This window comes from Triturus cristatus, chromosome 9 (assembly GCF_964204655.1).
Source record: "Triturus cristatus chromosome 9, aTriCri1.1, whole genome shotgun sequence".
NCBI lineage: Eukaryota > Metazoa > Chordata > Amphibia > Caudata > Salamandridae > Triturus > Triturus cristatus.
Genome location: NC_140592.1, coordinates 1,226,472,806 through 1,226,490,981, shown reverse-complemented (window position 1 = coordinate 1,226,490,981; position 18,176 = coordinate 1,226,472,806). Strand labels below are relative to the sequence as shown.

The following is an 18,176-nucleotide window of genomic DNA, read 5'->3' as shown; positions in this document are numbered from 1 at the left end:
GCTTTTTCTGGTAGACTCTCTCTAACTGCAGATTCCAGACCGACCCTCCCATCCTGCTCGCTCAGCGCACAGGGCTCTTTACCTTGAAAATCCCTTAAGAAACAGCACACTGGTCAAAACATCCATTTTTAAGTGTCTTTGCGTTTTTGGTGGAGAAATAGTCACAAAAGAAAGTGATGTCAGCGCTTTGGGGTGGCGCTTATATGGGCACTGCAACGTCACTGCCGACGCAGGTGACACCAAAGCAGAGCCGACTGATGCCACCTACCAGCCTGCAGATGTACTGCTCAAGATTTTCTGGGTCCAGTCTGATGCCTAGGGAATATTCTAAGGGGACCAATCTGCAGTTAGATAAAGTCTCTACCAGGAAAAGGCATTACCAAAGGTAAGTAACTCCTTCAACTGGTCACTAAGGAAGGACCTGGACAGGTATTAGTTGCACCACACAAATCAGTTCTTCCTATGACAGAGCTGCATGACTAGCAACTAAGGCACTGACAGGACCTTAATGGAGTAGCATCAGCTGCAAAAGCCACAGCAACGTTTGCTTTCACCAGGCTGCATCGCCGGCTGCTGAGGCAAGACTTGAATGTATGCAGTAGCACCAGCAGCACTCTTTCTTGTGCATGGAGGAGGGGGGGTTCACAGATTCACAAGCTGGATATCAGTGAGGGGTCATTAGCTGCACTAGCTATATCACTTTGTGCTGTCACAGTGCTGTATAGCACACTGTGGAGGCAAGATTTGAATGGATGTGGGTAATATCCGTTCCTATAGCCACAGCTCTCTTTCCTGTCACAGAGCTGCATGACTGGCCTCCGAGGCAGCGGGAAGATTGATGCAGGAGCATTAGCTGCACTGACAACTGCACTCTTTCCTGAACATGGACGATAATGGTGATCTAGAGGCAGAATCTGAATGCAGGACAATCAGTCACAACAGACAGCACTCTTTGCTGTACATAATGGGTCTCCGATCCAGTGGCTGGACTTGGATGCTTCATCGCTAGCCGCACTCGCCGAGGCACCCGTTGTCACGCTGCAGCATCAATAGCGCCTGAACTCTTTCCTATCACAGAGCGTATGCTTGATCTCAGAGGACCGTGATCCAGGAGCACACCCAAAACACAGGACCTAACCCTTATGTCCAAACCAGGAACCAGGGTATCAAATGTAGGAAAACTGAACTTCCGTGGGACCCTTTTAGTTTATGGTCAATGTGGCTCAAACTCTTGATACTAATCACTGATCAACATTCAGTGCGTCTGCTTCCATCGAAGGACGATCCTTCGATGGAAGTAGAGACATAACCGCTAAATCACGCGCTGCGGCAACACGAATATGAGCGTGTTAGTGGTTCCACTAGCAGAGCGGGCGCAATTGTGGACTGCGCACCGCTTCCACTAGGCATATTTATTGACTCTGGAACTCTCTTGGGGATAAACGCGTTGCACTCTCGGTATTAACTGAAGAGTGTGGATGCAGATACCCCAACATGTGAAAAAGGCGCGCTGCTTGGAGGTGAAGGGTCAGACGGCATTTCATGCCCTGAGTAGACCCCTGCACATTGGTTACAGGGTCGAAACATCAACAATTTTATATGGGACTGTCTATTACACAGTTAATTAGGAAACAAGAATCTGGAAATTGAGAATGGACAGCTGTTGAATTTACAAGTTGAAACACATATTCTGCTTGTTTATAACTAGGCGCACAGGCTGAGCGGCAGGACATGACTGGAGGTGCATTCACCTTGTGCATTCACAAGGTGAACAGATTTTCCAGAAATATTTCTGGAAAATGATGCAATATTATGCGAAATGCGAATCTATCATTTAGTGCTATATTTTAACCAAAATGTGTCCTTTTATCAGTCTTTGGCATGAGAACATATTTAGCCCCCACACCCCAAAAAAAGTGCAAAAATCAGTTGCTGCACACAATGTTGGGCTGGTACTGGTGGTTGATGTGGTCCCTGCAGTATATTTTTTTGCGAACTTCAGCATAATTACATGACGTGGCTTAATGGAGTAACAAAATGGAGATAAAAGAAGAGGTGTGTGAAATTTTCATACTTTTACGTGAAAGCAAATTACACGAATTTCGCACACCTCATTATCTCCATTTTCTGGATCTCTGTAATGGACAGTAGCTTGCACCACTTAGGCCTAATTAATTATATGTGAATACCATAGGTTAGCATCATGCACATTATGCATGAAGCTCTTTAAAGCCACCTCCTCAGCAGCAGCCTTTAGAGGCCATGCAGATTACAACGCAATTCAAGCTTCTGTAAAAGAGGCAGTTAAGGTGGCTTGAGACAAGCACAGGAACAGAAAAGAAATTCAAGGGGATGAATTTTGGTCTTTGCAAAGGGAAAGAGTGCCAGGAAGAATGAAGGAGAAACTAAGGAAATCTGTAAAGAGGGCCCAACATTTGTAAACCTGGCCAAAATGTGTAAGTTAAAATGATAAGTACCACAAATAGAAAAAAGTCCTTAACAGGAGATAGAAGAAAGGTCTTCTAAGCAACCCAAATGGAGAGAAAGTCCTTCACTACAGACAGAAGAGAGGTGTTCTAAGCAACCCAAATGGAGATAAAGTCCTTCGATACAGGGTTGAGTTCTAAAAATTGTTTGCAGCATAAAGTTTCTGTTACTCTGGATTTAGATATGGATCTCTTTAGTTCCCTGTTCTGCCTTGGATGAGACTTTGGGAAGGGACAAGAGAGGTTGATTATACAGAAGCAAGACAACGTTTGAGACCCAAGTACTTGTGTCCATCCACTGCTCCCGTTTTAGGAGCAGCTTTTTTTCTTCGAGGTGGTGCACTCCACACAAGTGCTCGTGTTATTGCAAGCTCTACGTCCTCCCACCCAGCCTTCATTTCGAACTGCTCCCGCTTATTTTCTATGTGTTCTTTCTTAAACAATGGTCACTATATCTAACAAAAGTAAAAGGATCATCGCTATTTTAACAGCATTGGTCTGTGCTTTGCAAAGTCAAAAGCTAACAAACGAAATACGTGCAAGAAGTGGCATTATTTATTTCAATTAGAGCTTTGTTTTACAATGAGGTGGGTCTCTCATTTGTCTGAAAATGAAATATACCACACAATATCCCATCACATTCTAACCGTGCAGGCTGGATCATAGCAATTTTTACATGACTTTCAGCCATGCTGAACAGCAGCCGTGCTGCTATTTAGCACAGCTAAAAGACATTGACAATGCCCCTAGTTCTCGGATTGCTGAAACCTATTGGCTTTGCCAATGCATGTTGTACCTAGGCACTGACAACTTGACCTGCGCTGGAAGGTGTATATGCAGAAAAACGTGAAGTCACGTAATTCCTGGATGCCGGACTGTGGTTGACCCTATGCCAGAAGCAGAGAGGCCTAAATAAGCAGCTTTTTTGGATAGGAAGCTAGTAGCGAGAAGTCGGGATGCAGGTAATGGGCACATTTCTTGAGTCCCAAAACGAGCATGCTGCAGGGTTCGGAAATAACTTGAGTTTCTTCAGTAAGACTCCAGGCAGTCCAACAAAAAAGAAGTTACAATCGTCCAGCCTGGAGGTGATGATGGCTTGAACCAGAGTTTTTCTGGATGAGCTAGGAAGAAGACATAACCTTTTTGCCAGACCTTCCATCACTATGAAGCATGCTGAAGTGAATTTGAAAATGGCTTCAAATTTCTTGGTCAAACACTATACATAAATTGCAAGCTCGGGCAGAAATGGTAGGTACATGCTTAAGTATTTCAAGCCACCATTTATGTGACATACTGAGGAATTATTAAAAACAATAAACAATCACCTCCATCTTGTTGGAGTTGATCTTAACGAACTGGAGCCCATTAGCCCATGGCAATTGAGCAGAGAAAGCTTTTGATCTGGTTTTGGAGACTCATCATATTGCCACTGAGTCGAAGAATAATCTGTGCATTATCAGCAATGACTATCAGCTTCGCAAGTGGGGCCACAAAGATGTTGAACAGTGTTGGGCTCAGACAGGAGCCCTCTGGAACAGCACTGCGGAGTCTCTTAAACTCGGAACGAGAGGGTCCCAGCTGGACATCATGGGAGCAGTCATTAAGAAGGGAAGCCAGTTGGGGTAACTGCAAGCCCTCAGACTCAGATACTCCATAGTCAATGTTAGAGGATGGGGTGGCAGACCGTGTTAAAAGGCTGCAGGAAGATGTTGTAAAATTAGAGCTGTAGCACCTCCCATGTCCAGAATCATACTGAAATCATTGCATGCAGAAACTAAGACTGCTTCTGTGCTGAGGTAAGGTCAGAACCCAGACTAAAAAGGGTTTAGGAGGTTGCAATCATAATTGTAATTAAAAAGCTGCCACTTCACAAAGGTTTGGTTGATTTTGGCAATCGAGGGTAGGAGAGAATTGGGATGATAGTTTTCCAAGACTGTCGGTCGGTGATCAACTTTTTCAAAAGGAGGACTAGCAATGCTTGTTTTCATGAGTCGGGTAGTGTGCCTGAGTTGCAAGAGGAATTATAAAGCACCATGAGAAAAGGAGTTTTGGGAACTTTGGTCAGGCATTGTTCGAGGGGAGTACCAAAACTCAGAGTGAAGTCAAGAGACAATTGCTTCCTGACTGAATGGGTTGACAAGAGGCCAGTGCAAGACGCACATTGTTAGTAATTTCCAACAATCTTTGGGGTGCATGCTAAATGCAGAAGGGGAGTCCCTAGAAAATGCACTGAGGATCTTAATTTTTCATGGAAAAAAAAAAAATCAGAGAGATGTGAATGCAATTCTTGGTAAGGCGGTGCCCCAGATGAAGCATGGGTTGTGCCAGTCTATTGTATGAATCAAAGGTTTATTTTTCCAGATTTGTGGCTGAAGGGATTCGCTCTTGTCAATAGGATGCCCTGGTGGCGTTTAAGAGCTATCTAGACATGTTTAGCTCTCTTTTTATATATAGATATGTCCTTGGAGTTGTAAGAGAATCTCTAAAGATGTTCAACGTTTTTACAACATCTTTTGCCAGAAGTTAAATTGGCAGTGTACTATGGGGCAGAAGGCGGAGACACAAAATATGGTTTAGAAGGCTTAAAAGGAATAGTTGTGTCCAACAGAATCAGGATCCAGTTTTTAAATAGGGCTGCATTGTTACTAATATCTTCAGAAGGAGAAGCATACTATCGTTGACCATTGAGACCAGGGGAGATACATGAAGTTTGGACCAGGAACAGTAAGAAAAGACAGGTTGTGTCCGGAAACCATTCTAAATAGGCGAGTGAAGCAGGAAGTTAAGGTAAATGGCACGATGAGTCAAGCAGGTCTTTGGCAGAAAGAAAATGGACAGGATGGGGATCTGCAAGGAGAGGTCAACAGTGTAGTCTGCATGATAGGTGGGACCCTTAATGAGCGAATTTTAACTGAGCGCCGTTTAAGCGCTAATATGCTTTTGTGGTTATTGTATATCTGAGTTGTTGTTTACAGAGAGAGGTGCTGGAATTTGGAAGAGGTGGTGCGTAAAACCAAACCGTTACTTACTCGGGTCAGCCCTGCCAAGTTTCCCAGATTCATATGAGGCTTGTTGTCCAGTGAAGGTTTTATTTGCATGCTGAAACTTGGTGTTTTCTTGTTCCCTTTACATGAAACAGGGACTACAAGTCCCAGAATGAAGAACCTGGATTGGAGTAGCTAGTAACAGCGAGTTAGGATAGATTCAGGGCTGTGGAATTCCTATAGCCTGATGTCCGGGACATATTTTGTGGGGTCAAGGACAACACATTTTCATGTGTATTTTGTCCTTGGGTCGAGTAGGCCGAACCCCCTGCAGCACAGACGCTTTGGCTGCCAGTTTACAGCACCACATTATGGATCAGGGAAAGGCATTGCCTGCAGTTAAGGAAATGTTTGTGTCCATGTGTTAATGCTGTTCAAACTTGTACTTATGGTTCATTAATGCCAAGCCTTTATTACTAGGGTGAGCACTCTAAGTAAATGTTGTAAGCTCAGACTGCACTATTGACAGTGGTTCCAGTATAGAAAAGTGTTCTCATGTTTTCAATGTTTAGCAACATGAGGCTATTTATAATGCTCCCAGAATGCTCTCTAAAGCAAGATTGATGGTTCTTTGTTTTCACAATCAAATGTTCACAAAAAAAATGCAAAACATTTAATTAAACTACTGTAAATTTTTAGGTACCATTTCTGTGCAGCATCTTTTAGTTCAATGTGTTGATGCATGCTAGTATTTCCCAAAAATATTCATAATGGAAAGTCAGTGTAACCAGTTTTAATAGGATTATGGAAAACATAAAAATAAACAGGCTTTGGTAAAGCCTGTAGGTCTGAAATTGTTGGTCAGTCTTTTGGTTTTGTCAAAGTGTGACTTGTTTTGGCAAGGTTTTTGTAAAACCTTATTGGTGTGGGAGCTGCTGGGCCCTCACTATTATAACAAACATTGGCAAAAGCAAAAATTGTTTTGGTCTCAAAAAGCACACATTGTCACAGTAGTTCCTGGCACTGAACAAAACGACTGTGTGTCGATATGCTCCTTGTGAAACAACAGAATGCAGCCACTCACAGCTAAGTTAGCCGATAGACAGCGAGAGAGAGAGAGAGACAGAATTTTAATAAACACAAAAGGTCATGGTTAACGCTAGACCTAATTAGGGACCCAATTATTAAATACAATCTCAAAAGTGCACCCATGTCCTTGCAATAAATGCAGATATACAGCTTTCATGAATTCACAAGACTTTACAGAAATAGCTTAAGAAATAGTAATCTTAGAAAATATTAGTGAGCTGCATTTTAGCATGAGCAAATATGCAGGAATAGATTTGCTCACGCGGAAATAGCTTGCAAGTTTACTATCCCTCTAACCACTTTTTTGCCAACCCTGGAAGACGTGTTATGTCTGCCATTATCAGGAGTAGATTTCCACCCTTTCTCAGTAAGGGAAAAGATTAGGGACTAGTTAGTGAACACCTTAAAACATGCAAGTTAGTAGGTTTGCACTAACTCAAAAGGGCATTTCAACCCTGGAACTGTTGCTTACCATTACCTTCAGCCCCAGTATTTAGACCTGCGGAAACGTGCCAACGTAAGGGAATTGAGAGTATTAAAACCCTACTATGGAAGGAGCCCTGGCAGAATCAGAGAGGCTATTTCAGAGCTCCTATATAATGAGATTGCTGCCATAATTTGTCACCGCATTACATGGCACAAATGGACAAGAGGATTTTGTTGCAGGACAAGTAGATTTGTGAAGCAACCTTCCCTCAGACAAGTAGATATTTTATTAAATTCCACACCCCTGTATATGTAACTTCACTCACTTTAGTTACAACTGCACAGGACACGTGTCATTCACCTGCTGTACCAGAAGAAAGGGGTGCATAATCACCACAAAAACGTACGGCACCACAAGAGATTGTTGAGCCAAAGCCTCAAACCACGAAGGTGGAAAAGTCAAGCAGTTAATTCAGCTGCATTAAGAATCACGATTGGCTGCGGACGGGCCAGTTTTCAGAGTAAACAGTCACAGGCGCTCTGAGACAATCTCTAGGGCTGTCTGTGACTGCTTAATCTTAAAAGTTACCAGTAAACGATTTGAATGTAAATGAAAACATTTGCTTAAATGTAACATATACAAGAGTGGGGGACCCAGGGTGCAGACTTCTTACATTACTATATGGTTTGAAGACGTTGTGTGGCTCGGGGACCCTGGGTCAACGGGCTCGAGGACCCTGGGTCCGTTGGCCAGAGGACTCTCAGTCAGCTGGCTCGAGGCCACTAGGTCAACTGACTCGAGGACACTAGGTCAACTGGCTCGAGGACCCTGGGTCAGCTGGCTCGAGGACCCTCACTCAGCGGGCTCGAGGACACTAGGTCAACTGACTCGAGGACCCTGGGTCAACTGACTCGAGGACCCTTACTCAGCTGGCTCGAGGACCCTAGGTCAGCTGGCTCGAGGACCCCGGGTCAGCTGGCTCGAGGACCCTCACTCAGCTGGCTCGAGGACCCTCACTCAGCTGGCTCGAGGACCCTAGGTCAGCTGGCTCGAGGACCCTAGGTCAGCTGGCTCGAAGACCCTGGGTCAGCTGGCTCGAGGTACCTGGGTCAGCTGGCTCGAGGTACCTGGGTCAGCTGGCTCGAGGTACCTGGGTCAGCTGGCTCGAGGACCCTGGGTCAGCTGGCTCGAGGACCCTGGGTCAGCGGGCTCGAGGACCCTGGGTCAGCTGGCTCGAGGACCCTGGGTCAGCGGGCTCGAGGACCCTGGGTCGGCTGGCTCGAGGACCCTGGGTCAGCTGGCTCGAGGACCCTGGGTCGGCTGGCTCGAAGACCCTGGATCGGCTGGCTCGAAGACCCTGGATCGGCTGGCTCGAAGACCCTGGGTCAGCTGACTTGAAGACCCTGGGTCAGCTGGTTCGAGGACCCTGGGTAATCTGGTTCTAGCACCCTCACTCAGCTGGCTCGAGCACCCTGGGACAGCTGGCTCGTGAATCCTGGGACAATTACGAAGACTTGTATGCGTCTCAGACCGATATGACAGCTGAGGACTGCACAGACTTCCTAAGAGATGTGACCCTTCAGGCGTTAACTAGAAAAGAGCGGGATACCTTAGAAGCTGATCTGACTGAGGACGATTTATGTAATGCACTAAGGGATCTGCAGTCAGGCAAAGCGCAGGGACCCAATGGGATACCAATTGAGCTCTACAAAGGTCTTGCAGGATTGGTGACTAAACCAATGCTAGCCATGTAACAAGATGTGCTCAATGAGGGCTGTCTCCAGCTAGACCAAAGGATGGCAACAATAGTGACGATACATAGGGAAGGGAACCCCCAAACGAATGTAGCTTCTACAGGCCAATTTCCTTACTTAATGCAGAGGTTAAGGTACTGGCGAAGATCTTAGCAACAATACCGCAGGTGGTTCTACTGTCAATTATACACTCAGACCAGTCAGGATTTATTCCTGGCCGGAGTACGCGGCTAAACTTGAGGTGTCGATACGGGGTGCTTCACTTAACTCAATCCTGCGGAAACCTGCAAACAATAGCAATGGTTTTGGACGCAAAAATGGCGTTTGACTTCATAGAGTGGAATTACATATTTGTGGTATTAGAGAGACTCGGCATCGGCCCTAAATTCAGAGCATGGGTCAGGCTACTCTACCTGACCCCTATGGCGAAGGTCAGGGTGAACAGTACCATTTCACATAGTTTTGAGCTCAAGAGAGGCACACGTCAAGGGTGTCCATTATCCCCTATCATATTTGCTCTTGAACCATTAGCAACATGGATCCGCCGAGACCCTCAAATTTGGGGCACACCCGCCTTGAGAGTTTGGGAAGAAGGAATCTCCCTGTGCGCAGACGATGTCCTATTGTTTATAGCCAGACCCCAGCATTCCATAGTCAAAGTAATGCAAGTGTTCTGTATATTTGGGGAGTAGTCAGGCTATATAACTAACTGGACAAAATCAATAATATGCCCCCTATCAGGTGAAACCCCCCGCCTGCCCCACGATTGTTTGGCCCAGCTGAGTCTGGTTGAATTTAAATATCTGGGGATGTATATCACACGGTACCCACAGGACTTTCTTAGACGAAACATGGACCCGCAACTTGAGCGACTTTAAGCGGATGCCTCACATTGGGAGTCCCTGCCACTGACACTAGTAGGCACAGCAGCGGTCTACAAAATGATGGCCCTCCCACAACTGCTGTATGTGATGCAAAACACGCCCTACAAGACTCCGCAGGCGGTGTTCGAGTATTGACCAAGCAGTTCATAAACTGCTTTGGAAAGGGTGTGCCCCGAGAATCGCCCTGGCTAAGTTGCAAAAAAGGGTAAATGACCGGGGACTCGCAGTCCCCGATATTCAAAAATATTACTGGGCCTCACAACTATTAGTAATTAACGACTGGGTCTTTGCGGATCAACAGGATCCAGCATAAACGGTGTATAGAATGAACATGGGCCATGAAGGGTACGGAAGCTTACTATTCGCCAACACAACAAGGGAGGACCGGTCGCAACATACTCAGGTGACAATAGATGTGTGGTGTACAGCCACCAAGTTTCTTGGCTGGAAAGAGAGACTGACAGCACAGACACCACTATGGTGTAGGGCACTTCTGCCAGAAGTGGGGGGACTGCACAGATTCCGAGGGTAGAGACTCATTGGAATAGAGCACCTAGGGGACGTCTGGAAAAATCAAGCTACATAACGTTCACTGACTTACAAACAGAACTTAATCTGCTAGAACCAGAACTTTTCCGACACACTCAGCTGGGACACGCATTACACTGCCACTTGCCCGCAGGGGAACAACTACCTGACGCCTCACCACTGGAGGACGGAATTCTGACAGAGCAACTCACAAAAAAGGGTATATCGATAATCTATAAGAAGCAAATAAAAAAACTCCCCAACCTCTAGGGTCCCCAGAAATTAGCATCGGAGAATGACTTGGGAGGGACGTTAGACGACGATGACTGGATGGAAGCACTTCAAGCCCCCCTTGAATTGTCAGAGTACGATTTAGGTTGATACAACTTGAGATGTTTCACTTCCCACTGTGCAGAAGGGGTTGTGGGAGAGAAGGATCCTTTTTCACACCCTCTGGGACTGCCAAGAGATCCAGCCCTACTGGGTACAAGTCGCGCCAGTGATGGCCTGATGGTCCCCGAGGAACCCCAATGGCTACCCCTGGGAATAAAAGGGGAAGAAGATTGGCCTAGGCGGGGGTAACAAAACGAAATATTGCAAGGGCATGGGGGCAGTGCATATACCAATAGTCGAAGACTGGGAGAGGAACCTCGACTGGTGCCAGAGGGTGGAGCAAGTAGTCTATGTAGCTAGAGGTAGCCCCAAGAAATCGAAAAGAGTGTGGGGAGACTGGAGAGTTTACAAAGGTTAGAAGGTAGGAGACCAAAACATGGGTAGCAATACGATATTTGGAGAAAATGAATATTGAACTGCATGCCGGGATTGAATGGGTTGTAAAAGCACAGAGTCTGCAAATCTGTATCCCTTGTCAGGGGGGGTCGGATGGGGGGGTGGTATTATCACGTCACTATTTCTGTGCAACACCCTCCTTATGCTGTGACAGAATGATTTGTGAAGCCGATTGTTTCTATTATCAATAAAAAAAAATATAGAATAAAAAAAGAATCCTGGGACAGCTGGCTCGAACCGTCTGGGACAGCTGGCTCGAGCCGTCTGGGAAGGCTGGCTCGAGCCGTCTGGGATAGCTGGCTCGAGGAGCCCACACACTCAACTGCAATATCCACCTCAAGACTTGTTTTTTTTGCTGCGATTTAAGTTAACAGATAAAGCGTTGCTGGCAAGCAGTTGCCAAGGCTTTAATTAGGAGTAAAATGAGGGAATTAATTACACTCGTAAACAAGAGGTATTCAGTTACGGATTGGCGGCCTAATGGGCTGAGTGCCAGGGAGCGCTCAGTGCTGCCTCCTGACAGTCAAGTAAGGCGCCGCTGCCCTTGAGCGGAGTGAGTCCTCATGCCAGACTCTTCCAGTCAGAGCAGAGTGGATAGATGTTGTCCTGACACAAAAGACAGTCCCAGGAACAAAAGGAGCTGCAGCACTTACTACAGATCTGGACAGCAACGAGAAGCAGCTCCATGGTGTCCGTCCTGAGTAGTAGGCACACAAGACGTGCACTACAGCACACCTGCTGCCCGCAGATTATCCCGGAAATAGCAGTCGCCGCACTCTACCACAGACCCCCACACCCCCCAACTTCCATGAGCCAGTCAGGAAGCCTAAACAATAACGGGGAGGCGCAGCAAGCACTTCAGTTGCTGCCACCCACCGCACTGTGTCCTTACCGGCCAGTGCTCCCCCTGCCCCTTTGCGTGAATGGCGCTCGACTGACCGCCCTGGGCCACAGCAGTAAGCGACCCATTTCATACCTCATCATTGCCAATTTTTGCAGCCACTCCTACTAGGCTGATGTCACTCTCCTCGCTTGTGCCTCAAGGAATATTCATCGCCCCGCCAGCACATGCGCAGGATGACTCCTCACCCCTAGCTTCCAAAATACAGAATATCGATCAATTTCACGAGGAAGCACCAAGCAGTGAGCACTTCTTTAGAAGCTGATCCATGGAGTTCTTACTTCCAATTTTGACTCCTCCCCAGTGTTGGTAGGGCAACACCCGCACACCCATTACCACCAGCCGCCCCATTGCATACTTGGATGTTAAAGTCTCTAAGGAGCAAGATGTTTGATTGCAATCAGTCAGTCAATATAGAAGTAATATTTTGAAAGCAAAATCCTGATTGGGTGAGATAGATCCAAGGAGAAATTCTGCGTTCCCCAATCTTCCTGGAGTTATGAGGCAATGGTAACCCTGATTTGAAAATGGCAGCCACTCCACCTGCCATGCGTGTGGTGCGGACAGGGCATTGGATAAGGAAATCAGGGGGTACTGCAAGTGCAACGCCAAGGGCTGAATACAGCGTTCAGCGAAGCTAAAACAAGGTTGTTTTTTTTTGGAAGAAAGTGTAGTCATTGAGACAGCTAGACGTTGGGGGAGGGAGAGATTAGAAAAAAAGAGATTTCAAAGCAGCTGTATGAGACTGCAGGTGGCAGGCGCACTATGAATGACAAGGACGAGAATGAGTAGGGGAATAAGTTGCCCAGCATGGCAGTGCGAACCAAGAGTAGAAAGTCCCTGCCTACCTGGGTCAAATGACAGGCAGAATAACTGGACCTGTGCCCAGCAGGTGTGTGGACCTGAACAGAGTGGCTCATCTGCGTAGCTCTGTCTGTTTAATGGAGGGGAGGCGATTGATGATCAAGAGTGTCTAGTCCACTTACCTCAACTACATCCAAGATGGCGCACCCGAAAGAGCCAAGTTTGGAAAGAGAAGGGATTATGAGTAGAACACTTTAAAATGTGCACAACTTTAAAATAGATGCATGCTTACATAGGTAAAAATATGCATGCTAATTAGATTTTAAAAAAGGGAAAAGAAACTAACCCAAAGCCAACTATCATCAAAACAAACCACATAAAAATCTCCTGAATCATGTACAGCTGTGTGGTATGAGAAACAATAGCAATCTACTGCATATGCACATCTGTATCAACTTTATGGAGATGAATCAGTTGACCACTGAACAAGTGAACTAAACCCACCCATCTTACCTACTTTATGATGTTACCCCCAGAAGAGCTGAGCATTAAAAAAGAAGGGTCCAGGGGTTTCAAGCAGAAAAATGCTTCTTTCCTCGGTTTGGGGACAGCTTATACCTGCTAGTCATTTTGGATGCTCTGTCATGATATATAATCCACAAACGATTTGTTTAGTATTGGTGAATCATTTGGGTGTCTCAATCTTGGTTTCAATGAGTGATGGAATTGGGACTAGAGAAATCTTTCCTGTTGCCAGCATATCCAAGTCTTCCAATAAGTCCAAAAGGACAAGAGCCCCTTCTAGTATCTCGGAGGACGATTCTGTTTGCAAGAGATCAGGGATCGGTCTTGTACAGAGAACTTTCAGGCAAGACATGTACCTCTTCAAGACATCTTGGGCACCAGATAGTAGGAGAAGGTAGGTATAGAAATCAAATAATCTATATATTTGTTGCTGCTGGCAAAGGGGTCTGGATCTAGTGGAGGCATCTTCTGTGGTAGTATAAACTTTTGCATCTGAACATTTTTCTAAAAGATGTGGCTATAGACCCTTAAAACTGTTACAGGTTAATGACTTCAGCAGGTCATTGCTTGGAGGACAGAAGATACGTTGGTCGGCATGATTAGGTGTGTAAATATATGAAGGCCAAGTAAGCATTAAGCAACGCCTGAAACTAAGACAGTTTGGATGCAAGTAAAATCTTAGGCTTTTTGAAAGTCGGCCTTAAAATGAGTTCCTAACATTGAGGCCACCGTAGTATGAAGTTAGCTAATTGATTATATTTACTTGCATCTGAAATTGTTTGGGATGCACGAGTCATGTGTGTACCTTTCATTTAATCTGTGTAGCAATGGCTAACGCAGCGTTTTGTCAGGAGGGAGGCGGGGAGATATTTTGAAGGCAGGTGACTGGTTTCATTAAGGAAGGTTTTCATCTTTTTATTTGAAGCCAACTGAACATGTTTCTTCTTTGTCTTTCTAAAAAGATTTGGAAATGCATAATGCTAGCATCCAGTGCTGACATAAAATATAGATTATCCAAATGTGAATCAGTATTTTATTGAACACATGGAAATTAGCATTACCCCTCTCAACTCACAAGCCACAACTGAGCAGCAAATTTGATATTTAAAAAAGAAAAGGAGAAATTGACTTTTGAGGGGTATGCTGTGAAAAAGTAACTTATAACCTGATTGGTGTTGAATACCAATATTTGCGTATTTATGTGGCTCCAATGGTAAGGTTAGTGGAAGCGGTTTCAGAGTTCCTGAGGGACAGGAGCACTCAAATATGAGGAGCTCTCTAAATCAACTGATCAAAACACTTCAACAGTTTGTGAAACGTCTGCAGTTAAGGGAATAATCCTTTTGGCGTTATGGGTATTTTACTCTATATATTTGCTGCATGCATGCATGCAACCTTACAGTTATTGGGATAATATTTTGATAAGATAAACTTTGCTTCCTAGTCACAATGAAAGACCTGCAGTGCTGGAGAGATCAAACTGGACTAAGAGCCAAAAATGTGTACTTTGCGAGGACGTGAATGCAGACGGATCACCTCACTGCCTTCAGGTGCTGCTTATGGAGATTCCAGAATGTGGCTTTTTGATAAACTGCTGTTCACATTTCTTTTCAGTTTGTTCTCTAAAAACTTTAAGAGATCCAGCTAAGGAGGTGGCATTAAGAAGTTTAATGCATAATCTGTGTCTTTCCTCAAATTTTAATTTTCCTAGCACAGATTTAAAGAATCATTATTCTCTGACTGTTTCCCTTGGTCTGACAGTCCTTTAGACTTAGGATGTTTTAATGTGAGATCCTGTTTGTGATCGGCTTGTGCCTTCACAAAATGTTACCTCCTACACCCTTGTCGCTCCTTTGTGATCAGCACCACGCCAGTCACTGTCCATCCATCGAAAGCCTCCTTTCCTCCATTACTCTTCTGCTGTAATTTAGAAGGATCCTTATCCAGAGTGGGAGCCATCAGCCAAAAGAACTTTGAAGATCAGTCTTCCTGCCTTAATCAACCATTCGACCAGCCAGATTCAAATGACGAGGGAGGAGATTCCACAATAGAGAAACTCGATCCTGTGGAATTCCATACGTCTTTTCAAAAAGCTTGAGGTAGACATCCTGAGATTCTGCAGACAGCCGATGAACCACCTGTTCAAGTACAGTTTATGGGAACCGACGCCATAGGAACTGCATATTCAGGTTAGCTCTCACTTCGCTTCCAATTTCTCTTAGGTTACTGTAAAGCAGACAATGTGATAAATAATAAAATACACAACAGATGAAAATGCAAAGCTTGAGTCGTTTTCACTATTGTGTAACATTCATTTACTTTGAGATATTGGATAGGTCTACTCAGTCTTTCATCCTTCTAATGCCAATGAAATCAGCATCAGGGAATTGGGCACAAATAAACATCAGCAACAACAAATGGTTGTGGACACATGCTTTACAAACATACAAAGGGTATGTTTGCATCTTTCCTAAAGGCAGTCAGAGAGACAAGCTGAACATTAATCAGACGAGGATTCCAGGGGCGTGCACATGGACCACAAACGTGCAATCACCTGCAGACTGACCCTGGGTGAGGGAACACTCTACAAGCACTGATCTACATGAAATATAAGAGCCAGGAAGACTGACAGCACAGAAGGAGCGGGCATTAGACCATGAAGATACTTAATGTTTGTCTGAGTAGAATTTTCCACCTTGTACGATCAGTAGAGAAACAGGAGGGGAAACAAGTGACCAATCAGCCTTCCATAGCAGAATAGGACTGTCCGTCATTAACAGGGCTATGCAAAATTCTCCTGGGCTATGTCAGTGGCTTCAGACCTCCAATATATATTTTAATGTCCTCTCTGCTTAAAGCAGCCTGTTCAAAATGTCCCCCCTGCTGCCAAATGCATTGGCCAATTGAGGATCCAAAGATGCAAAATGAGTCAAGAAAAGGCCATTAACATTATTTGTTGACACAATGCATTCCATGTGCATTGGGTGTTGATCTAGACATCCCAGTCATGTACCTGCAGTGCAAGACAAGTAGCGCCAGGCCCCAAAATAAATATATGTGATAGTCTCAGTGATAGATAGATCTTCAATGTGGACTCTCCAGCTGAACCTGGAAAACTCATTTACATATTGAACTAAGTGCATGAAGATCAGGAACAGAGAGGACACTGTATGTAAACCTTCCAGAGAGCAGACATGATTTTAGGGAAGCTCTTGTTTTACAAGACACCGGAACTTACCCTGAAATTCTTCAGGTCAATGGGAGCCAATGTAGTGAGTGGAACACCAAAGTAGTGGGTGGCATCATCTATTGACCAGAGCAAGGTGCAACACAGTTTTGAGCCCTCTAAAGGGACTTAATGGATAACTTAGGATGTCAGAGTAGATAACAATCCTGTGATCATGTTTGGAAGAGAGCTCTGCTATGACGTCTGCAACAGGAGTTTAGATGCAAGATGTGCCACAAAGTCCTTACGTGGAACAAAGAACCATAACATGTGGTTATATGGTGAATATAATAATGATATACAAGTGAAAAAAGGCATAAAACAAAGATGACCCGCTCCTGGGCCGCTTAGAACCATGGGCACTGGTGCCTATCCTTGTCTGGAAACTGCCTCGGGTAGGAGAGTTTCACTGTTGAGGGAGCAGCCACAGTGCCAATCGATGCGAGAACAGGAAGATTAGAGCTTGCTGACAGAGTAATAAATATATGGAGGCTCAAACCAACAGCAAGGAGTCGAATCGACCATGGCCATCTCAGGACTGCCTAACTTCCTAGTTGAAGGGCACACCTTGCTGGGGGTGGAGCAGGATGGTTGAATGAACATCCTACAAAATCTCATTTTAGAGCCATTTCTCATCCACACTGAATACCTTAAAAAGGACTTTGATGTACATGTGAGTAAGGAAAGATACTCTAGGCCAAACTGGGCTTTCAGGCCACAAGGAACCAGCAACCATTGTCAGCTGAGCATTAGCCCTGCTGGAAGGTGCGCCTGCATGCAGAGCTGCTTTGCTGGATTCATGTACCGACAACTATAATTCCCATGCCCATTCATGATATTATGACTGTTTCTAATGCTACAAGAGAATTGACGTAGCAGCTACAAGTGGAAACACAACACAGACAAAAGGAATTAGAATCACCAAAAGAGAAATCGGTGGCTTACCTTCTTCATTGCAGCCAGAATCCATTTTTAACATTGACTCAGGTGCGAGGGTGTCCTGCACTGGTTCACATGTGGTCATCTTTGCATCAGTAACATGCTCATCTAAACTAAGCAGCAAATCAAGCTCTTTCTCTAAGATTTCAGCTTCCTGTGGCAGCGAGGATAATTTTTCACGCTCAGCTTCCGATGACTCCATCGGTTCTTCCTTTCTACCTGAAGGCTTGATGTCTGTATCTGCATCTTTGACAGGGTTGGATGGTGGAAGTTTTGCTCCGGCATATAGTGGAATTCCAAACTTTGGGAGAGTAGAATTGCTGTCTTCAATCACTTTTGGTTTCATTTGAGGGAGCTCCAAAGGTGTTTCCTCCTAAGATTGAAACAGAAGCTTAGGAAGGATTGGTTTACAGTTTAAGTCAGCAAACTATTCTTAACAAGTAATTTACACATAAGTGACAATAAAAACTCAGAACCCCAGGATCAAGACAAACATGTTACACATAACAACATCCACAATTAGGAACGTAGCCGGATACAAAAAGCGAAAGAACATATTTGACTTTGTATTTTAGTAACACTACAAAGGAATTTGTGTGTTCAAGTTGGCATGCTGTGTTTTCTGCACATTGGGCTCCTTCGCTTGCCGAAACAACAGTGTATACAGCAATTGACATACTAGGAAGTTCTTCTACTTGAAGACATAAACGAAAGACTACCAGGTATGGTCAGTCTGTGGTTACAAAGTATTCATCAGAAAGGCGGAATTTACCCTTCAACACTGGAAGACCTCTGAAAATTACTGACTGCAGCAGGATACTACAGTGGGAAAAATAGGGG

General features: G+C 44.9%; 1 protein-coding gene across 1 annotated transcript in view; it reads right to left on the bottom strand.

The window, feature by feature from the left end:
- The window catches only part of AVEN (apoptosis and caspase activation inhibitor), a 983,554-nt gene that overhangs the window by 22,999 nt on the left and 942,379 nt on the right, over positions 1-18,176 (bottom strand). Inside the window, exon 6 of the mRNA XM_085627912.1 lies at positions 17,343-17,709. Coding sequence (XP_085484038.1) covers positions 17,343-17,709 — 367 coding nt within the window. The remainder of the gene's footprint in view (positions 1-17,342; positions 17,710-18,176) is intronic.